Below are 24,796 nucleotides of genomic sequence, written 5' to 3'. Positions count from 1 at the left end.
ATTTTTCATAAACCTTATTGTTATTTCATTTGTTGTCTGTGAACAGCTGCTGTAATAACTTGAGAAAATAGTTTTCGGCTTATCCAGGTTATAATGGGATGTGGAATGTGAAGATTGCTTCAAATTATAATGTTGAAGGTTTTGACGGTATTGTGAATATGCATCTGCATACTTGTAACCTATTATGCTTATAGGAATTTCTGAAAACGTAATGCATAGTTTATTGATCAATCAAAAATGAATTATCATAATTCAAGATTTAATTTACTCGCATACCCACATTCAAAATGAAAGCACCAAGAATCCCTATTTGTTATCTTAGCTTTTTTTTCTTTTCATTAGAACTTTTCGGTTTTGTGACAAAATTCTTTCCTTGTAAAAAACATTGATTCACTTTACAAAAATACATTACCTTTCATGTTACTCATCCATTTATACCTACTATGTTTTGTTTTAAAATATAAAATTGATGACAAGTTTCCCTTAATTTCCTGTTCAATGTATTCATCTAAACAAGTTAGGAGTAAAGGAATCTTTGGTTTTGCAATACTTGGTACAGCAGAACATCATTCCATCATTCAAGTGTGATTACTTATTTAGCCCGTCGTATATAGTGAACCATTTCTTAGATGCAGGTTAATAGTTTGTATGTGAGTTTATTATAAGAAACGTTATTCCTGATTTGCTTCTCTAAAGTTAGCTACTCATTTCAAAAAGCAATTTGGTAGTTATCTTGGTCAAACTGATGGCAATTCCCATGCTTCTCGAATGAAAGATGTGGATGAAAAAGAGACCAGAGGTTCACAGCCTCATTATTCTAATGCGTGTACCAAATTCCAGCTTCATCAGGCCTCTCACTTGTGTTGTTGAAAAGTAAATAACTTTAATAATATTATTTTACAGTTTTTATTTTGATTTGTACAATTTAATTGGACTTTTTATTTTAATTCACACCATTCAACGTGTACCTATGATGATTTTTCATGATTTGGATTGAGATTAAAATGTCTATTCTAATGCAAATTTATCAGTCTGTAATTTCCCTTGTCAGATTAATAGATATAACGTAGATACTATGAATTGGAATTCATTCATCGCAATCAGATTTCTATTAATAGTTGATTGATTTTATCTAATAATTAGTGCTCATTTGTGTCAATCTTTACACATTTTATTCTTGAAAAATTTATTTTTTTGGCCTATTTCCTTTGCCTATAATTTAGAATTGAAAATAACCTGATTAAATATTTGAAGTGGTAAAATTATCTCATTTTAAGAATATTTATTAGATTTTTCATGTCTGTGATGGTTTTTTAAGGCTCATGACGGATTTTATGATGTTTTTTGAACAATTTGGGGAAATTAATTAATTGAGAGGATTTTCTATAAAGTCTCATAAGTTTCAGAAAGATATTGCTTGTTAGAATTATCAAGGCCCAATCAAGTCTAGGCAAAATTTTCAGCATAGGCAAATTTTATAGTGTGGGTCAACCTTTGATTCCTTGTCGAGTGAATTAATTTATTAATATTGCTCTAAAATTGAAGTGGAAAACACTGGAGAATTTAGCAACTTGGAAAAATATATGATTATTTTCAAGAAAAAATATAATATTGTTGGAACATTTAAATTAAAAATCATTGTCATCAATTTTAAATTGATATCCAAAATATTCAATGTTCCATTTGAGCCAGCCATTATTTCATTATGGAAGTAAGTATATGCTTTTCATTTTACATGCAAAGGAAAAATAGTGTATCTCGATTAAATCAAATTAAACAGAAACGTGGATCATTTAAATTGTGTAAAAAGCAAAGGATGAGGTTCAGTAAGCTGTAGTATTGATATGATATATCATATTACTGTATGCACAACATACTTCATATAACCAAATTAATGGTTATCATTGGATATAAGATGAAAGCTATCAATTATGTGTACTAATTCATTGCTGTTGACTGCATCAATGATCATTTTGATTGCTGCACTTCAAAACAAAATCAAGGTTTTGTGCTTAACTGTTACTGTCTTGATAAACATTTAATTCTGTAATTATATTTTATCATATTTATGACTTCCCAAAGGTTTTGCTGTTATTTATGGATCCAAAAGTTATATAAATTACTGTTTCTTTAAAGCAAGCATAATTATTTCTTAGAAGAGGATACAAGGAACAAATTAAATGAATGCTTTAATGACTATTATCTCCTAGAAATTTTTGTTATAATATAGTGCTCATGCAAAATGCATTCCATGAGCAATGAAAGATGAAAAAGGACTTAATACTTAATAGTATTACTAGCAGAAAATATGTTACATTGCCAATAGGGATGTTGAATTCTTGAAAATTGATAAAATGCTAAATCCCTCTGTTCTTGGGGTAAACAATTAGATGGCTTTGAAGATGTATGATCGGGTGAATTAATAATAACCAATATGGGAGGCCTAATCTTTATGGACCCCTATTAGTTGAATTCTTTGGTCAATTTTATTTCTCTCTATGTGACCATTTAAGAGTCTGCCAATGCCTTAATGTTGCATTCAATGGACTTTTTTGTCATTAAATGCCTTCCGCACACTTTTCCATGGTTAAGTTGCCTTTTGATATGAGTACACAATGTGTACTACACATCTGAGAAGGAACATTGCTCACTTGAATTATTTACCCTAATGCCCCTGTAAGTATGCCTAAGAGTTCTATTAGTTCTACATTTCCATTGCTAGAACTGCAGTGGAAGTTATTTTAATTAATGTCAAATGAAGGGTAAATTTAATTTTTGTCCATTTTTCTCCAAAGTTGATGGAAAATTAATGAGGTTACTTTCTTATTTTTAGGACCAAAACAGCAATGACAGCTCAAGCGGGCCAGCGCCCGGGACGCCCAACTCTCAGGGGATGAGGCCTACGCCCTCACCCACTGGATCAACGGGCTCCCGCTCAATGTCCCCAGCCGTGGGTAAGTGGACAGAATATCAAATAAGGGAAACTTATAATCTGTAATTGGCTGGCCCTGATGGGGCAAGTGTGGTGTCAGTTTCATTTGGCCACTGAGGAAAATTTTATCTCTGTTTTTATATTTGTAAATTTTAGAAAGCTCTGATCATGTGAACTGAAATCTGAAATTTGATTCACCTGGCTTTCTTCAAAATCATCTTGGTTACTCTACTGCACTTCATTAGCTAATTAGAAATGGTTGTGTAAGCCATCAGATTTTCCTCTTAAAATAATCTAAATTGCAAGTTAATGATGTGTGTTCAAAGGAATTTTATCTCTTACTGTAACCATGAAAGTGATTTTGTTGCAAGTAAAATATTTATTGGGGATCAAGCTAGTGTACTGATGGTCTATATTAAGAACCCCAAGGAGCTTAGTTCAAATTCTAGTGGAGGTGGAATTTTTCAGTATTTCATTCCCTACGTTGGTGTCATGTGGAGGACAATTCATTTGGAATATGCAGTCCATCGGATGTTATGCTTAATTTTCGTGAGCCTTTGACACCTTTTGTGTGGAGTAGATAAATGCTGCCCTTCTCCCATTGCCTGGACATAGAACAAGATTGTATCTACCCCTGATGATGCAAATTACGTCAGCTATGGATCACTCATTCCTAATAACTACTTATACTAAAATTGTAATTGAAAGATTACCTTAAACCTGGAGTAGAGCTTACTGACCAAGTTACCAAGGTACTGTTTAGCTACTCAAATATCGAGGAATCTAAATTGCAGGCACTGCTATAGTATGTTTTAGCCAAGAGCATATATGTTGTTGTTTCGTACCAATTTAAAGCTTTTAAGATGAAGGAATTCTATTATTGTAATCCTGAATATTATTATGCCTTGACCTTATTATGGTGTAATTCCTCTGATAAATGTGTTTGTCTTTTATATATAAGAAGCCATAAATAATAAAAAAATTAAATATAAGGTATAACACAATTGAAAATAGCTTTTAGCTCCTTGATAGGGTTGCATTGAAAAAAATAATCAAATTATTGTCCTTAAAATATGACCCTAGGAGGAAATTTTCTTTCCCAATGAGAGACTGGATAAAAATATTTTTTTTCCATAAACAAGTTTCGTTCTCTTTGCTTAGAGGTTTCCACTACATGGATTTGATGAGCTCTCCATAATTCTCAAGTTTTCACCCAAGCCTACAAACTCTGTGGGGATTTGATGAAAATGCTGAACTCAAGTCTCATTTGCTAGTTAGGGAATTTAATATTTGAAAGAATTGATGTATTTTGTTTTGAATTTTCATTGGTTGAGAGGAAAATCATAACTGTTTATCTTTTTTTTATTCATTGTCTTTTGCATTGTACACAATTTCTGGCGTAAATTTATCCACCTGCAAGTAGTACATATATCTTAATGGTTACAAAGTTAAGTATTGCAAATACACTCTCATTTATTATTACATCCCAGTAAACATACTTCAGCATTGAACTAACTATAAATGGTCTTTTGGATTTACAAGACAGGTATACTTTACTTTGTCCTAGTAGGTGGCCATTCGAAGACCTGCAAATTTAAGTTCAAGCATATAAATGTCATATTTTAGCTAAATGCCACCATTTTGGTTATAACTTTCTTGGGTGGCATTATTAATATTAATGAAACATTAATTTTTTGACTTAGCTGAAGAAGCCTATCCTAACTTTTATGATTATCTGTAGCAGCCTACAATCTCAAGTTTATTTCAAATTCTTTGCAGATTTATGACATTTTGTATAATTTAACGAAGCATTTAATACTCTTAAGGTCTTGCCAAGTTTATCATTTTTCTCCTAAAGAAGCGATTGATATTGCATAATTGTTTTTAGTTGTTGTAGTGAAGAGGAGAATTAGTTATTGTAATATGTAGTTTGGGGCTTTTGAATAGTTTGTGTCATATTATGTTATCAAGTGCCATGTTTAGAGTAGGTACGTACAATTGTTTTTTGTGCAGTGGCCCATTAAAAACATATCATAATCCAGTGGGCTAATGTAGAAATATACAGTGCAGGGGATGGATGCTTTTAGTATGTAACTGCTGGACTGCAGGTCATCTAATAAAGAAGTATTTTTGGAAGTGTTAAATATAATAGCATTCAATATATTAATTCCTTGTCCTGTATTTAAGCTGGTTGCTGCCTGCAGTCCAGAATGTGGTTTATATTACATTATTATGTCTCCTTCATTCCCTCCCTTTTCATGGAAATGTATTGTGATCACTTAAACAACCACAGGCTGAAATTGTGTTGGTCCTTTCCGTTACATTTGCTTTGGGCTGCAAGTGTTCCAAAAATGGCATAAATACCCATGTAGAAGTGGTTGTTAATTGGGGGAGGTAACTGATCGATGGCTGAGGTCATTTGTGCCATAATAGATAGGTAGGTAATTCACTAGAGATAGAATTCTGAGTTAATGGGGTAAGTTCAGAGGGAGCTAGCCTTTGAGTCAAGAGAAATTATCATTTGGTCACTAACGTTGTTGGTACTGTCCTGATAATGTAAATATTGTCAGGTTTGTAGAGAATCCAAGTCTGTGTTGGTATATGTTTGACCAAATCACTAAAAATAAAAGGATTTTGAGTGGCCAAGTGAGTTTAAAAAAATTAGTCTGGTTTTTATATAAGTGGGACAGAAATTATGATTGTATAATATTTAAATCCAATATGGAAATTGAGATTATGGTAAATGTATTTTTCTCAGTTAGCAAAGAGACAAGGAAACATTTCGGAGTAAAACCAAATTTCAAATACTGTATTATAATCGTGGGTGCAGCGCTTATCCTAGGGCATAAGATTTCTAAGCCATATCTTGGTGTACCAAATTTCCTTGTCAGAAGTTAAACTAAGAAGTACTGAAATTTATCAGGTCATCTATTTTTTTAGTATATCCAAAAATATCCTTTTCAGTATCACATTACTACTTAAAAGTTATTATTTTGCCCTTTCATTCAAAGATTTCAAAAATGCGAAAGGAATAATTTTTTGTGCCTAGCTGCCTTGCCTGACCAACTCTTAAAAACTTATTGGTCAGTTCAGAAATCACAATAAACTGTGGACTAACCATTAATGAGATTGTAGGAGGGACTGTGGGGTTGAGAAGGAACATTAAATGTCTGAGAACAAGTAGAGGACTTTCCTGTCAATAAATTTGAAAGGTGCCCAGAATATGCTGTATAGTCTTCCTCTAACAAGGCAGTTGGAACAAATATAAATAAATAAGCCAATGTGCTGATATTTATTCCAAAAATAATTTCATAATTTTGATTGCTGATTAGGAGGTACCTAATGGGTACTGAGTTAAATTGTTCTCGCAGTTTGGAGATTGCAGTACAGTTTGTCTCTCATTCTTTTTTATGTAGGATATGATGAAGTGCATTCAGAGGTATTTCAGTATCATTTAGCTTCCTTCCTGCAAGGAAAATAGCCAGGGAATGCATTTAATTGATTAAGATTCAATTGCTATTGAAATGATACTATTAGTTTTACAAATGAGACTTTTAGTAATAATTATATGGTACGAGACCTGAAATGTATAAATGATTAGGAAGGGAAATTTACTCTTGCATTTTGATAAATGGATAACCATAGAAAATTGTTTTGAATTCTTGTGTTTTCTGTATAATGTTTACATTCAATAAGTGGGGGTTTCTCTATTACAAAGCTACAATCTTTTACCTGAAGGTAGGCTTAGTAATGAGTAAAACTATATGGCAATAATTGCTACAGTGTGTGAAGTTCGTACATTTAGGTTAAGCTAGCTAGATCCTTCAATTGGGTGTCCTATAGGTTTCAGAAAGCACTGATAATCACAAATTAATGTAGAATGAGTTAACCGGAACTATCCAAAGGCATTACCCAGATTGAATACAAAACATTGCCGTCAGAATCCAAACGCACTTCTTGATTGGTTACCATGCTACCATTCAGTATTTTAATATTATTTTAGTTATTGACTCCATTGTATTCTTACTCTTTGTTATATTTGTACTCTTGTTGTTTATATAAAGGGATGGATCCTCCAAATGACTACAATCAACCCTAAGATTAATCTTTGGTTGAAGGTTTTTACATCAATGTTTACTGTGTATCATTTTTCCTGGGTGTCCCACTGTGAACTGATCATTTGTCATGACTCATGATTCATCCTTCTTCCTGAGAACTTGGTCTGGAGGAGACTGGAGACGTAGTTCCATTTGAACCCCATGTCTGACTGAGACAACCATTTACTGTGATTGACCATTGAACCACTTCATATTTGAAAATTTTTTAAACATGGCCAACTGCCTTCTCAGTGGAGCACATGCATGATGACAACAACAAATAAAACAAAATCTTTGGTCCGTTCCAGGTATTATTATTTGTTGGAAAAATGAAACGTTGAGTCATAACTAATGCTCAATACACAGCAGAAGGTATGAAAAAATTATATAGAGAGGATCCAAAGATTAGTTTTGTAGGCAAGGGTAGGAGGACCAATTTCTTTCCTTGCGCCGCCTGTGATTTTGGAAGAAGAGGTCAATCAGTTGAAATGAAGTTGGTGCCCAGAATTACTAAGGTACCCTAATCAGATAGATCTATTCCAAGGAAGTGTGCAGTTCCTTCAAGAAAATTTCAATTGTTGTTTTCACATGGTTATAAGGTCTTGCATATTAAGTTTTTAATGTAGGTTTGTAAATTCATCATTTTAAGAATTGAATCAGTAAAGACCTTAATCCAGTAAGAGCCTTGTCACCCAAACAAACTTAATGCCTTCCTTTGTGTGAAAGGACATATTTTACCAGAACTTCCACTTAATTGAGTGCGAATTTCACGTTTTTTTTTACAGCATTATATGTTGGTTGAGATTAGAAGGATCCCATCTTCGTTTGATAGTTTTGAAGCAACTGCCAATCAGAGGAAAGTGTGCAAGAGAGAGGAGTGAAGGGAAATGGAAGATTGTTGCTTGTGAACCAAAGCAACTGAAGCAATTGCAGGAATTGAAGTAACATTAGAAAGCTGTTAACATGAAAATATCTTCTTATTCAGCTAACTAAGATGAAAATAAATGTAAAAATAAGATTTCGGTAATGCCACAGTTGTAAAAATAATAGTATAACTGTGAGGGATACCTCAAGCATCACAAAATGTGCCTGAAACCATGCAGATAAGAGATGCACAAATGTTGAACAATCATGAAAAAATTGAAGGAGGTTTGATCGAGGAAATGCACATTATAATAAAGTTCATCAAAATGACAGTTACTCAAAGTAATTGAAACTAAATATTCAGAAGGTATTATTAAAAAATTCCTTCTTTCTAAGGGTTCAAAGTTGATTGTAGATTGAACAGCGGTTGATAATTCATTTCACCCCAGCTATCAGAGTGTGGGCATTAATTACATACTTTACTTCAATATATAACATGGGCAGATCACTTAATCCATCTTCTCACCAACAAATATGTCTTTCATCTGAGGTGTTATATTTCTTGTCTGCTCTATCAAATATTAGTACCACTACAAGCATAGGATACCCATTTCGAATCTTGCACCAACAGTAGTACCACACCTTTAGCCACAATCTCTGCAGACTAACATTCAACTGCAATTGGACCATGTGAAAGAACAACATGAATAATGGGACACTATTTGCTTGCTAGTTGGGTATCGTGATTTTTGTCATAAAATTTGTAGCAAAGTTTGACACCGAAATGGTCTTAATACTAAAATTAACTGTGGTGGGAACGCCTAACAATGAGTCCTAAGTTTGCACTGAATTGTTAACGTATTTTCATCTTGACTGCAAAATGTTAGGTATGTTAGTGCTAATAAATTAGGTAACATAAATATTTGCTAACATACTAGTATAAAAATGCTATTACCTTTAAAAGTAACTAAAAATAAAAACTCCCACAGCAAATTTTAATTTTTTTTATTGATGTGCCACCATTTTCATGGGGTTGCCAAAAAATTCTTTATTTTTTCTCAGAGCAAGGTTCTTTTTTTCTGATTTTTTCCTACATTAATTTTATGCTAATATTATTTGAATTTAATTCCTAGTTGTCAGAGGTAAACAAGACTAATTTTATTGAAAATAATCTAGGCTTCAATTTCAAACTGTGTGTTTGCAATTCTCCAAGTTATACTGTCACCTACCTATCTTTTCATTACCTTATCACTTCATGCTCTTACATCTTCCATTGCATTCCTTCTCTAGTTAATCCTTGGCCTTCCTTTGTAAATACTTCACTTTGAATTAGTTGCCTTCGGGAAGCTATCATGACTCAGGATGTGTCCCATCAGTTTGCCTTCTCATAAATGTCCTTCATAGGCATCTCACTTCACCAGCTATTCAGAGTACATGTACATTTTTTACCCTTTTTTTATGTTATTTTCCTCGGTCTTCCATAGTGCTACATTTCCACTGTCTCCAATTGTTTCTCTGTTACTCCCGTCACCCAAGTCTCACATCCAAAAGAAAAAATATTCCGTGCATGAGCTTTAATCAATCGATTTCTCTTGCCTTTGCTGGTATTATTTGCCATTCATTAGTAAATCTTGTGACAGAAAGACTAACTAACCTTTCCTATCCTACTTGCTATATTCCTCCTGACAAAGTCTATGAAACCGTAGGAGATGTAGTAATAATCAGACATTGATCTGGGCTCGAATCCCGGTCAAGGCAAATGATTTTTTTTTCTTTGAAAATGTTGCATTGTAATATTTCTCTTGCTACTTAAATCACCAGTGTTCATGCTGCCTAAACATAAAACCTCTTTCAATCTCCAGCAAGTTTGTCGAATTCTTCTTTAAACTTCTATTTATTATATATTTTAAACAGATTGGTCTCATAACTATATTTCAGGCAACAGAGAGCTTATTGACTGATCCATGAAGTGTTAGCCCAGTTTCAAATTCTATCAGAGTTGGTGAAAGCCTTAATGTGGTTTGTATGGCACATTTCGTTTTTGTTACTCTATGGGCTCTCATTTAATGAAAAGATATTTGGGTGAAATCGGTGGAAAATTATGATCATTTTCAATTATGTCAGCATTGATTGATTTGAAATGGTAATTGAAGGTATTCTAAGAACTGCTGGAGATGCTGAGACAGTTACATTAGTGGAGTCATTTGCTGATGTGCGCTGAAATGCAGGAAACTTTGAGTGCAAAAATCATTTGCCTGGTTGACATGAATGATTTATTTTGCTGTGAAATGCCTGCAGTAAGGGAAAGTACACTATTGGTAGTTGTTTTGGTTATTCAGTTGCCTGAGGGGTGTAAAGTGAAGTAGAAAGAAATTTTTTCCTTGACATTTTGTGGCCCATAATTGATTGATGATTGATCAATGGGTCGAAACTTGAAGTAAAGGTACAACCTGTAAATCATAATACCAGGTAGAATTTTGGACACTTTCTGTCATGGCTATCTCACTCTCACTGGATGTAGGCCTGCTCAGTGACCTTGCGTCCGTCACTGCCACTATCCCATTGTTTTTGTCTAATACCCAATGGACTGTCTGTTTGGTGAAGATAAAGAGAAATACTACCTTGATCAAAAAGTTCCCGGAATAACCACCGTGTGGTGCTCCCATCGTTCCGATTTGAGTTCTGTTTTTTTTGTTAAATTGGTACATCTGTTGTTGATATTCCCTTTAAATCTTAGTGTCATAACTTGACATTTGCAAAAGTTACGTAGCCAAGAGTACATCTATCTCTGTGTGTGTTGGCGATTTTTTACAATTGCAGAAATGGATTTAAATTTGCAACAACGAACTTGTATTAAATTTTGCGTAAAAAACGGATTTAGTGGCGCACGGACGTTGGAAATGTTGGAAAAGTGTTTCGGCAACGATTCTCTAAAAAAAACTGTCGTTTACCAGTGGCACGAGCGGTTCAGAAGTGGTCGTGAGTCAATCGAAGATGATGAACGCAGTGGCAGACCATCGACATCGAAAGTCGGTGAAAAAATTGATAAAGTAAAAGAAATGTTGGTCAATAACCGCAAATTAACCATCAGAGAAATAGCGGAGGACTTGAACATTGCCTATGGATCCGCCCAAGACATTGTGGTTAATGATTTGGGTTTCCGTCGTGTAGCAGCAAAGTTGGTGCCAAAAGACCTCAATTTCATGCAAAAAAGAGACCGTGTTGACGTCGCAAAAGACATGATTTGCGAGGCTGAATCCGATCCCACATTCATCAAAAGGATCATTACTGGAGACGAGACGTGGGTTTATGAGTACGACACGCAATCCAGACATCAGGCAAGTGAATGGCGTTCACCAAATGAGCCGAGACCAAAAAAACCACGTCGTTTTCAGTCAAAAAAGAAGGCAATGCTGACGGTTTTCATGGATTACAACCAACGCTGTAGTGCATCATGAATTTTTGCCAGAAGGCCAGACAGTAAACAAAGAGTATTATTTGGGCGTTATGAGACGTTTGCGTGAAGCAATTCGCCGAAAGAGACCAGAAATGTGGGCAGAAAACTCGTGGATTTTGCACCATGATAACGCACCGTCGCACAGTGCTATCATTATTCGTAATTTTTTGACGAAAAATGCAACAAATACCATCCAACAGCCACCGAATTCACCTGATTTGGCTCCCTGTGACTTCTTTCTGTTCAATCGAGTTAAAAAACCATTACGGGGAATGCGTTTTAGCAGCCGAGAGGAAGTAATGGAAAAATCGCAGGAAGCACTGATGGACATACCGAAAACCGAATATAAAAAAATGTTTCGAGGATTGGATCAAGCGCTGGCATAAGTGTGTTGCAGTCGATGGGGATTACTTTGAAGGGGACAATATAGATTTAGATGAATAAACTTGTATTTTTAATTTTCTGAATAAATTCCGGGAAATTTTTGATCAAGGTAGTAGGTCATGTGAGGACAAGACTCCTTGACTTTTTTCCAAGCAGCCCTCATTCTATCTCTTATTGGTGTTTTTGCTAGGAAAACCTAAATATTCAGATTTCATGACAGGGAGGTCAACCTCTTACATGTAAGTTAATCAATTGCCCTCATAACTTGTTAACTAGTAAGTCTTTCTAGGTGAAGTTCTTAACAAAAGCCGTGAACGAGTAGCTGTCTTTGATCCCCAGACGTTCATGCGAATATATGATTGATGGTTTTTTTGTATGTTGTTCTCTTAATAATTGCTTTGCATATGAAATGTGCACTGAAAAAGGATGACTGTATGTACTCTTGTCCTGCTAATATAGGTAGAAATATTTTTGAACTCCTTAAGAAATGACCGTAAGGAAAACTAAACGAACAGATTTTTATTACTGCTCTCTTATTCAATCAAAAAAGCGATGCAGTCATGAAATGGCATGTTTAAATATTCATTTCTACTTCTGTTGTATCTCTAGTTGTCACAGCAATTTCCAAATAAATATCTACCCACAGATCTTTGAAATTTAGAGCATGGTAATTTGCATTCCTTGCTTTTTTTTGACAATAAAAAGGGAAGTTTGAATAAAGGTAACGCTTATGCAATTCCTAAAAAAAGTCAAGTATACTATTTCAATATTAGAATTTCCCACTTCACTGTAATATTTGATGAATCCCAGAAAACCCATGAAAACAGATCAATGCTATTGTCCTTGCTGAAAAGTGATGCTACCCATTCCGTGAGAACTTTTTTATTCTGTAGTCGATGTAGTATCTTATGCGATGGAAATCCTAATTTTTTATCGGATTACTCTATTATTATCTTGTCTGAAGTTTTGTTTTTTTTATCAATTTTTTCTGAATGAATAGCTAACATTTTTTTCATTCCAAACAAATAATTTTTAACGAGCATATCTTAGACATTATTTAAAATGTTCTGTAGATTGTTCTGATTTATTTAATATATATTCGAAACTGGTTTTCAAAGTTAAGCTCATCTAAAAAATACTATCTAAGGTATTTGTGGATGAGATGTGGATTTGTTCCCCTCCCTCTATCACATGCAGTTTCTAAGTTCTAGAATCAGGAAAATCTGATGTTGGATTTTAGATCGGAATGTTAAAGGGCCCTGAATTTGAATCCAGGACCCTATAGTTCAAAGCCTGTTTCACTCTTGACTGAGGTATTACATCACCATCGCCCTAGAGAGTATTTTCTGTTACTGCTACAGATCAACAAGCTGTTTCATTTTGATAGTATATTCAGTGTAAGTGTATTAGTAGGGGTGGAAAACCAGTGTTGGCTATTTTCTTTGTGTAATGTAGAAAGCCATGGGCATAGAATAAGAAAAAGAATCCTTATGCTGGTAACCAAGCAATATTTCTCTTCAAGAGTCGTCTTAGTATTCAATCATGTTATAATGAGAAGTAATTTCAGCATCATTTTCCACCCACTATCTTGTGCCTGTTTTATGCCACTTCTGGCTTTTGCTAGAAGAATCCCTGTTGGTTGTCCCTGGGTACTAAAAGTTTGTTCTTCCAATTTCTCTAATCAAAACAGGACAGCAGAACATTCCGATGCCACCTCGTCCCTCAAGTGGTCAGTCTGACAGCAGTGGCCCTACGCGCATGAGCCATTCCCCAATGGCTACCCAAGGTATGGAACCAAACACCTGATGCATCTCTACAGGAATTATCTTATGAATATTGGGTTCAATGAGGTTGTTGGAGAACATAATCATGTAATAATAGGGTTTTCTTTAGGAAATGAGTTCGTGTTAGAAAGGAAATAAGTAAAAAATGGGCTGTGGACCTCAAATGTGTGTCATTCTTTAACTTTTTTTATTATGTGAGGGAGAAACAATGATTTAAATTGATCATTGTGTGAATATATTCTTCTTATTTTATCTGATTGGGTGAATTTTATGCCAATAATGTGAGGTGTTCATATTTTTTTGGCTATCAGAAGTAAACCCAAGTGTCCTCGACTCGAGTGTTCAATATACAGTCACCAAGTTTTATTTCCAAATCAATGCCAGATGTGATCGTTGTTAATATTTTTCCGAAGTATAAAGTTAGGGCAATCCATTTTAATGTCATGACCAGTATAATACCCTCTCAGACTAGGAATCATTGGGTATATTTATTGTGGCTAACTATTAATAGTAATTATTAGATAATATGTCATTTTTGCTGATCAGCTGATTGAAAATTTAAGGTGAATCTTTCAATGGGATTGAATGGCTTCCCATGTTTATTGAACTGTTTCTAAATTCTGAATTTGCAATTCCTATCTTCCCCCTTATACCCTCCATGCTTATGTGTGATCAAAATTTGACCTAACTAATGTGAAGTAAAAACTCCCTCCTTATATTTTTTACTCATTCATACTGCCATTACCCACTTTTTCAATTCTATATCTATAAGGTAGGCTAAAAATATCTTTTATCCAAGAACATTCTCTTACTGATGTTAATTTTTGATCTAAAAAGTGTTCTTATTGATATTCTAAATGAAGTACTACTTTTATTCCATTCCCTCAATTCCTCTTACTTCATTTGCCTAGGTTGGTACACAAGTAAAAATATTATCAACCTGATGTATTAATTGCTGGATGCAATTTTTTTTAACTTATGTATGTTTTTTTCCTTTCAGGTGGTTATCAGCAAGCCTTGGTCCCTCCTCCCCACATGCATGGATATAAAATGGGAGTGCACCCTGGTGTTGTGCCACCTGGTGGGCAGTCCCAACTGTCTTCATACTCACCCCAGGGACAGCAATATCCTCAAGGTATTTGAACATATTGTGACTAAAAACTGAACTTGCCATGTTTTTTCTATGATGGAAAGATTCTTTAATTAAAGCTGAAAGAATTGCCTTGTCCGAAAGTGTTATCCATTTACTCAACGTTAGATCAGCTTGTATTTTCATGCCAATAAATCATTCAAACATGTTTCATAATTACCATACTGTTATGTTGATCTCTAATATTAACTATTTTTAATTTATTTCGCTCTTTCGGGTGATGGCCAGAATAAAATTAAGATAAGTTTAAAATGTGGCAGTCTATAAAAGCAGCAGTAAAGCTGAAGAATTTCAATTCTAATAATGTAATACATATTGCATTAATAAATTAGGACTATGACATTGAGAGGCTTATTTATATAAAATATTGCTTCCTATTTAATGTAAAATGTTTAAATATTGCTTCCTATTTAATGTAAATATCAATCATGTATAAATTCTCCATCTTCTACCATGATTAGTAGAAAAAAACAGAATCAATGGCTCACAAGAACATTTAGAACACAAGGGCTGGAAAATAGGGTGTTCATTTTTTTTGTATTAAATTTTTTTATGTCAAACATGATGTAGAACGTAACTTTAATGAAGCATTTAAATTTATTGAACAGAGTTCTTAAGAGTTATGCATTTATGGTGCATTGTTCTGGATGTCCACCAAGTCTTAAAACCTTAAAGTTTACTAAACCATAAAAGAATAAAAGGAATCATAAATTTTCTCTTAGGTATTATTATTTGGTAATATACTGGTTAAACTAGGTTTTTGGTGGATTCACTGCCAAAAGTCTAGGTTTCGCTAAACATGAAACATGACACAACATAGAAGTAGACTTCCAATACCTATCACCAAAAATTTACTCCAAACTTGGCAGATACCATGGTTATTCAAATTCATTTACTTTGTGGCATCATCAGTTTTCCACTTGATCATTGTATGATGCAAATATTCTTTCCTATAGGTGGTTATGGTGGGAGGCCTCCCCAGGGACAAATGGGTGGCTATGGGGTGTCTCCAGGCCAGGGGTATGGTTCTGGTGGTCCACAAAGTAGCAGTCCACAGATGAACAACATGGGAGGGGCAGGTGCAGCTGGTGGTGGGCCTGGAAGTGGTGCTGGTGGCCAGTATCCACCTCCGGGAAGAGGGGTTCCTAACCATGTTCCACAGGGCCAGTATGGGGGTTATCAGGTTTGTTTCCTTTCTTCATTTTGCACTTAAAGTATTTTGGATATATATAAGTCTTATTGAATAATAGGTATTCTCATTCTGGATGCAATGATACTTGTTGCCAGACCTTCAGGCCTCATGTTGTCTGAAAATTCCATTGAAATAAATGCTACGGGTTGCTTAGTTTACAATCTTGGTTGTAATAAATAGGCATAATAATTCTGTCTCAACCTATAAATACATATTCCTTGTATGACCTCCTGACATTAGATTTTGAAAAAGAATGAAACATTAGAGAAAGCAAATAAAAAAGTTCCCTGGACTTCCCACCTTATTCCCAGGCTCATTTTCATATTTAAAAATATATATTCATAGTCAATTAAGAAACTTGATGTATTGATAAACACATTACACATTGAACGAGTTGAATATTAGGGACAGGATACAGATAGCTCATCATAGAGGGTAGGTTTTAAATGGACACAGGCACTCTTTCAAAATAAATAGATAAACTATATTGAGAGTTAACACAGGTGTCTTAAGCAAGCAGATAGCATGCCATAGTTTGTTGGTTATTGTTGTCATTGCCTTTTCCATCGCAAATTTTCCCAAAGTTTCTGTTCATAAATTAGCAACTCAGTTATTTAAAAGGATACCTATTAGTACACCATGCTGATGTCAATGTCATTAACTAGGTTTTTGTGTACATCATATTTTTGTGGAGGCATGCATTGCAATCATTTGAAAATCCAAGGAACGGAATCAGAATGTAATTAACTCCAATCCAATGTGGGATCCTTTTTAACATTTTTTTTAATTTGCCTGAAAGTTTTGAAAAAATCAAAGCTTTGTTTAATCTCCAGGGCTTTGCTTTCCTTTATACACATATGTGGTGTGGTTTAGTAAAAAATATAAATAATTTATTATGATGCACCTGTGAGCATTTAATAACATGTCCTTCATCATGTGTAAAAAATAAGTGGACAGTGAAATTTCATTTTGTAACTTATAAAAAATGGATTTAGTATCCCCTCAAACTAAAATTTCTTGGACATATTATTTTTTTACATTTTACTTAGTTTTTCATTTTGCGTGGCATTAATGGAATTCTTTTTTCAGGGTTGGGGTAACCAAGCAATGAATCAAGGTCCCCCTCCAGGGTTAATGGGGGGACCTGGAGGACAAATGCCCCCTGGGAAAGGAGGACCTCCACAGGGTCAAAATGTAAATTCTGTATCTGGTCCTAGACCACATACTCCACCTCATTACCTTAAGCAACACCTTCAGGTGCGTGTAAAAATTTTGATGTATCCAACCACCCTCTTCTCCCTCAATGTTAAAATTTAGGAAACCATTTCATTAAGCATTGTATCTCAAGAAAATAATTTCCTCATTGGTTTTCCTTAAATAGATGACTAGCTGTTAAGTTAGATTGAAAGCAATGAAAGGTTTTCATTGGAGAAAGATGTCTGAATAGTAAAAAAGAAAAACTTTTTAATAAATAATTTAAATTAGTGGTATCAATTCAACATTCAAGTTTTACTTTATGTGTATGGCATGGCTAAATATGTTAGCAAGTATTTCATACAATAATTCCAATATGTTTCCACAGAGTAAGATGGGCTTCAGTGGGTCAGCGATATCCCAGAGTCCTGGCCCACCGCAGGGCTATGGTGGGCCTGGCAGCATAAGCTCACCAATGGGCCCACCTCCTGGTCATCCTGGGATGGGCCCACCGGGACCACATACGATGGGCCCACCACCCATCAGTGGCCATCATCACTCGGGAATGGGCCCACCTCCACCTGCAGGAGGCATGGTTGTCTCCGCCACCACTAGCATTCCTCCCATATCTTCATCAGTAGCACCTTCCCCATCACCATCTGGACCACCGCACTCTGTGGCATCTGGCCCATCATTGCCCAATAGTCATGACAGCCCTCAAATGAACATGCCTCCACCGTCATCGACACCAAATTCAATGGCAGCTGGGGGCCATGGAGATGGACCTCACTCTATTACTAGTGGGCAACATCCCGAGGGTGGACATGATAATGGTATCACTACAACTGCCACTGGTAAGTGGACATATTTTTGCATGATGCCAAATTCATTTTTTTTTTAATGAGGGCTACCAGCAAATCATCATCTTGTGTACATTCAGTATGCATTGCAAATTGGGGATCTATGTAATCTAAATGTACATATTGGCCTTTTATGTAGGATATAAGAATGGTATATGTTAGTCTGTTTTTATTATCTATTTATATATTACTTTTAATTGATCTCTTTATTACGTATTAATTTTTTTCAATTTTTAATCTAAAATGCCTTTTTTTATAATTATTTAATATATTCTACTACAGTATTATTTTCTCAAAATAATTTCTAAAAAAACCGAAAAATATTTCACTGAGTTAAAATAAATTTTTCCTGGAAAAAGTTATGACGGCAAGTTTATTCTGAAAGAAGTATTGCTATTGTTGCTGCCAAAAATTATAAATGAAATTCATAACTAAGGATGAAGTTGCTAATTTAAAGTTCATCTTCTTTACAATTGTATTATGTAATTTGTTTAGCTTCTGTGGATACATATTTACTCATATTTGTATATCTTTTTTCACCTGTTAATTTATTAACAAATGTAAATGGAATGTTAATCTTTTTTAGGCACAACCACAACCAATGTGACTCCAGCAATGCCTGGGTCTGTGACATCTGTGATTACTACAGGTCCTGATGGCACTCCTCTTGATGAAGGATCTCAACAGTCAACGTTATCCAATGCATCTGCTGGTTAGTTGTGTAATTTTTTGTAACAAACTATCTCCATTCATAACGGTATATACTTATAAAAACAGAATAATCAACCCTATGGTCAGTTTGGTAGATGATAGAAGAGTTCACCCTATACAAAGCCCTATACGGCCTGAAAATAACACATCAGGTTCGGGGAGCCAGTGCCTTTCCCTATGCCGGTAATGATTTCCCTGGGAGATCTGGTACCCAAAAAATCACATAGCGGAGTGGAGCAAAGGGTGCCATAGAGGCTTGCCCATGGATCAAACCTGGCCCCCTGGTCAGTAGTCCAACGCTCCACCCCTAGATTACCATACCCCCTCATGAGCATATATAGCAACAAGAATAGTTACAAAAATATTTGCCTAGTTTTTCAAATCTCCCTTATAATTTGTTTATGGAATATTCTTTGCTTCGATGTATTAAATTTTGTACTTTATAGCTTGGTAATTGCAATTTAAATCCATGTGAGTGAAAGTGACCTTTTTTCCACTTTTTCTACACTGATAGAGACTGCATTTATTACAATAGTTCATCCTTCTATTTTCTCTGCCCTTCTCGGAAGTCCCCATGTAGGTGCATCAACCTGTGTACTGGCCCAGCAGAATATGAGGCTGGAGGGGGGAATGTTTTGTTTGCTTGCTCAACTTTTAATGACATCTGGCACTAGCTGATTTTAATATCCTGTAACCCATATGTCATGTAGGCTGCTAATGTTTGTTTTCTAATGGCTACGTTGAAAAGTTGCAAATTCATGAGGTGATCATTTATGTACTGTTCCTAAATTGAATAGGTTCAAGGAATAGCTGGCTTTAATGGGAAGTGATAAAATAAATGTATTCATGTCTGCTGAAGAAATAGAAATCGCTCATCTTGACAAATGTGCAATATGCTAGAATGTTCCATAAGGAATTGGAGGAGTAAGGTTGTAGGTTTGAGTTTATCTGTGATGGTATCAATGAAGATCAAAGAACCTTTGAGGAAAAACTGCTGGTTATCCCTGCTTTACATAGCTGGGTGTGATGGAAAGGCAACAGCTTATTTATGCTTTAGGTATAGATAGAAATATCTTTGACTTGATTCATTATTACCAGGCTGCAGCAATGATTTCATTATTCACTGTTTTTTGTGATTTTGAGGAAGTGATTTATTGTAATTTTCTCAGAAATAGCTATTGTTTGGTTCTAATGTTAGAATAAATGCTTATTGGTATGCCTTTTGACCATTTTCAAATAGATCAGATGTTTTCATTTACTTTGTTGCTAAAAAATGAGATGTGTATGGTATAGAGGCTTATATACGAGGGTCATCCGGAAAGTAGTACCCGTTCGTGCTGCATGAAGTGCTGACGACGCGAGTAGCCGCTGGACGAGGTCAGATAGCTTCAGTGGCTTGTCTGCCTTCTCTGAGCCAAGTTGCGTGACGCTAGCATTGCCTGTGTTGTTTCTGTGATTGTTTACAATGTTTAAAAAAATTGAGAACGCCGCCAGTTGTGAAGTGAGGGCAGTGATTAAATTCCTCAATGCAAGAAACGTTCGCCCATGTGATATTCATCGCCAATTAAAGGAGGTGTATGGAGACAATGTAATGGACGAGTCGTCTGTTCGGCGGTGGTGTCGCAACTTCAACATGGGGAGGGGGAACACACACGACGATGAGCGTTCGGGGAGACCGTCTGTCATTACAGACCAACTGGTGAGCTCAGTTGACGAATTCGTGAGGAACGATCGGCGCGTCACAATTGATGACATCTGTGAGCATTTTCCCAATGTTTCTCGAACAATTGTTCATGAAATTGTTAAACACCATCTGCATTATGCAAAAATTTGTGCAAGATGGGTCCCTCGCGTATCTCAATGAGCTGGCGGCGAAGGACTATGCAGCAGGAATACAGAAACTTGTCACACGTTATGACAAATGCCTTAATTTGCTTGGAGATTATGTTGAGAAGTAGTTTAAAGTATCCTCTTTCAAATAAAATTTTTTATGTTTGTTAATATTTACTTTTGTGTCTTTATTTCACGAACGGGTACTACTTTCCGGATGACCCTCGTACTTTTCTCATTTTACTTCATAAAGGTGGAGTAATTTTATATTCCCACAATTGTAAAAAGTAATCATGCAATTGCAATCAGTAATCAATCATCCAAATATATTTGCCGGAAGAGGTATACTTTTTTTTATCTAAAATTAATTCTAAAATCTTCCCATCCTTCATGATTTCAATAGTTATTCCCGGATATAATTGAAACTTGCATCTTTCATTTTGAAAATACTGTGCTAACGCAACTTCTTTTGAATTAAGCTTCAGGTGATGACCAAGGCTGTGGACCAAAGTCTAGGAAAGAAATGCCTGTTGGGATGGTGGGAGGGGGAATGGCTGGGGTCCCAGGAGGAGGTCCTGGAGGAGGGGGTGGTGGTGGGGTTGTCAGTGGGCCTCTTGTTGGAGGGTACCCGAGCCATCCACCCACTCCCCAAAGCACGGTGCCATCTCCTGGAGCTGCAAGTATTAATTCAATGCATGGGGCTGAAGAATATGGGGATGTTAACAGCCCTACTAGTTGGCCACGTACTCCAGCAAGTCCTGTAAGTTGATATCAGTATTTATTAGTTGGTTCTCCATCACTTAGAAATAATTTAAATTTGTCCACAAAATTTTGCATTTTGTTGGTCTTTCAATCTTTCATTTAGGTTACCAGCAACACTAAGCATTAATGTGTTAAACCAGAATCTGCCCGTAAAATGATATTTTTTTCAAAATTTGGTCAGGTTATAATATCACGCTTTGGTTGTAATGTAATAAGTGATAAATTTTAGCATCACCTACAGTTCACATCTTAGTGACAATTACTAATTATTTGTTCATTTTATACTTGAGGAGGCTTAACAGATTGAATCAGTGTGCATAATCCTTTATAGTATGACATCATTCCTGTTGAACAAGATTCAAATTTTGGAGGATCCAGGTTAGAAGGAGATAATTTACATTCATATATTCTCAGGAAAAAAGTAGCTGATTTTTTTTGTTGCAGTCTATGGCTGTTCTCTGAAGGATGATGTGGGGATGTTTAATTTTTATTTTTTTAATCTGTCAAACTGGCTCTTTTTCCATTTTTCATTCTGATCTAATTATGTCTCTGTTGCTCTAGCAAGGAATTTTGGTGGCAAATGATTGTTTTTTTAAGGAGCTCATTTTGCTGATTAAATTATTTGGTACTGTGAATGGAGTTTTTCATTTTGTTGTAGTTTCTTCAGCCTTTGAACATACAAGAATTCATCGTCTAATTTTAAAATGATATATTTCTTAAGCAAAAATCAATGGGTGATATGCATTCCAAGATAAATTTACTTCCTTTAGAAGGGCAAAAGTTTCATTAAAAAACTACTGAGGAAATTTTACTGTATATAATGCATATATGCATATGTGTTTTCGTTAAGGGATAAGTATAAGAAGTATACAGTTTTCTAAGTCTTTCAGCTCTTTGCATTAAATCATTGTTTTATGCAATCATTATGAACCACTTGGTTTAACTGTGTGTGTGTTCATATACAATCATCTAGCCTGCAATTACCTCTAACAAGTATTCTCCCCCTTAGAATTTGAATGCTGTCATGTTTGTGTGAAAACCATTACTCAATATGTCAGCACTTTTTGATATTTTAAAATTATCAAAGAAATACCCTTTATTCACAGTCTGTGGTAATTCTCCCAAACGTCTAGTTTGAATGTTAATTGATTTTGTCCATGAATTTTCTCTAGAAAAGTGTATGTCAATTAGTATTTTATTAATCTTATTTTCATTAAATTGCCCTATTTGTAATGTTTCTTTGACTCGGTGCTCAATTTATATAAAATAATGTAATATAGTTCTAATGGTTGCAGATATCTGCTTCCATCAGCAGACTCAACAGTTTTTTCTTCATATTTGTCTCACTATTTAATATGCCGAATTTATCACTGTATTTGCATTAAATAAGGTTCAGTTAATCCAGAAAAAATCTTTCCATCTTTTTCTTGTTTCTCTAAGTGATTTTATTTTTCTCATTGTGGCCCATTTTCTGGTTGTATCTAATTTTCATTGCCTCTCCATTATTTATCAGAATGTTTCTATTACTTTAATATGTTAATTAAATTGATTAATTGATTTTAGTCAAGCATAAATCATGCCATCTTATACTTAATACACCTTTTTTGGTAAATATTTGTATCTGAGTGAGGCAGCATAAAATAATCAGTAATTCATTTTCAGAATTAAAATAAAAATTACTCTGATATCATAAGGAAGCAGGCAAAAATTGTCTGCCATTTCTAAATTTACTGGCTTTGATTATGCAATATTTCCTGCTATAAATTGTCAAATTTGTCACAAAAGTGACCTAGTGTGCTTATTTCAAGTGTTTGATCAAGTGGCTAATGCAAAGCCCTTAATGGTAAATTATTGCATTTAAGAAGTACTTGAGTGTAGAATTAGCAAGTACTATACATCAGTGTGAAGTTTTCACTAAGGGTGAAGAAAAGAAACCAATGGACGTAACAATTTCATTGAAATATATTAATACCAAATGCAAAGATAGAACATATAGTAAGGACAACCATTAAATTTTTATCTGGATATACCCTACTTTAAAAAGAATGTTTCATTATATGTATGTAGGTATGCCCCAATTATCTGAGAATTTAAAAACTTTAGCTAATGTGGATTAGTGTATAAAATTTTCATCCTCAGAATGCATTTGATGAGAAACATTTCTCAATATTTGTCATGATTAATGTATATCCATATTTCATTTTATATTTTACTCAGAAAAGTGTTCTGAAAATTGTGTTAGGGCACCTGAATTTTTTGATCCCAATGGTTATTGATGAAATAGATGGTGCAGCATTTTTTTACTGTTTTAAATCCTGGGCTGAAGATTTACAACTGTTGTGTAGTTTATTTTAATTAGAAAGCAGTTATGTTGTGGATACGTGTATGTGAAAGTAGTATATTGTAGTTGTTTCATTTGAGTAGTAACTATCTTTGGAATGCTATTACTTAAACTTCACTATTAGTTGCAAGTTGTAGCTCAAATGCTTCTTGAACTGTATTCATTCCTGATATATTTCTTTCCAATTCCAGTTAACTAGAACGTAATCAGAAAGTTATTTAATCTCATATCCCCCTTTGCCGAAATTTTTAGTGTGTTGTCATTTTCTTTGTTAGCTGGATTTCTAAACTAAAGTCTGTAATAAATGTTTATGATGCTTCTATTTTGCAGGTGTTTAACAGTCATGTGTCCCAAGATCCATATCGACCGAAGGTTATTACAATTTTAATGAAAATTATGCTTACAACTAGCTCTGGTCATTTCCTTGGAATCTGTCTTACCCTGCATGCATGGTACCCCTATGCTTACTAGGGTTTTTATTTTATTTTCAGTTCTTTTTTGTTCATGCTTCTTATATTTATTTTTATGTGCATGGAACTCTCTTTGTCTCCCATCAGTATCTTTAATCTTGGATTTTTTCCACTTTATATTGACTGAACTATAGTTCCAAGAATAATTATTCAGATTTGGATGCTGAAGTGGTGCTTGCTGTGGAAATTTAATCTTAATACCAGGTGTTGGGAAACTACAGATTATGGAAAGACCTGTTGGCAGAGTATTTTCCAATCAATAACATTGTACCTTGAAGTATTAATTTGTGTTTTAAATGTAAAATATTAGGAAACTTCTCATGTGCACTTGTACTGCAAGGGAATATGTCAGTGATACTTCATAGTAGAGTTAAATGTAACAACATTTTATTTCTGTTCAAGACAAAATATTATGCCATTTTGTGGATTCTATGTTCCATTTATTAGATGAAATTAATTTTTTTAGGTTGAGTTTGTGAGGCATCAGGTTATTTGTAAAACAATTCCATAACTTAGAAAGAAGACGTGTGAGCTATTGGCTGTGAATGTGAGGTTAGGTTGATTCCATAGCTAATAATGAGAAAAATAGAAGGCTCCAATGGCATTTTTTTGGTCAGCTAGAGACAATCAATGGGGAGAGTAAGGGCTTGATAGCGAGAAGACATCAGTACCATAGCACTGTTCATTGTCAAGTGAGATGCTCAAGTGACATAAAACGGTGCTATGGTGCTGACGTTTGCTCCCTGTCAAGCCCTTACTCTCCCTATT

At 34.7% G+C, this 24,796-nt stretch overlaps 1 protein-coding gene across 1 annotated transcript in view; it reads left to right on the top strand.

Annotated features, from left to right (window-relative positions):
• osa (trithorax group protein osa) overlaps window positions 1-24,796 on the top strand; it is a 224,733-nt gene that overhangs the window by 139,839 nt on the left and 60,098 nt on the right. The window contains exons 6-14 of the mRNA XM_071599114.1: window positions 2,834-2,954; window positions 13,425-13,520; window positions 14,519-14,653; window positions 15,625-15,851; window positions 16,950-17,117; window positions 17,443-17,908; window positions 18,501-18,626; window positions 20,935-21,215; window positions 23,889-23,930. Of these exons, the coding sequence (XP_071455215.1) occupies window positions 2,834-2,954; window positions 13,425-13,520; window positions 14,519-14,653; window positions 15,625-15,851; window positions 16,950-17,117; window positions 17,443-17,908; window positions 18,501-18,626; window positions 20,935-21,215; window positions 23,889-23,930 (1,662 nt within the window). The remainder of the gene's footprint in view (window positions 1-2,833; window positions 2,955-13,424; window positions 13,521-14,518; window positions 14,654-15,624; window positions 15,852-16,949; window positions 17,118-17,442; window positions 17,909-18,500; window positions 18,627-20,934; window positions 21,216-23,888; window positions 23,931-24,796) is intronic.

Source organism: Hetaerina americana, unplaced genomic scaffold (genome assembly GCF_022747635.1).
Source record: "Hetaerina americana unplaced genomic scaffold, ioHetAmer1.1.p SCAF_1, whole genome shotgun sequence".
In the NCBI taxonomy this organism is placed as follows: domain Eukaryota; kingdom Metazoa; phylum Arthropoda; class Insecta; order Odonata; family Calopterygidae; genus Hetaerina; species Hetaerina americana.
The sequence above is the reverse complement of the archived record's forward strand: the minus strand, read 5'-3'. Positions and strand labels throughout refer to the sequence as shown.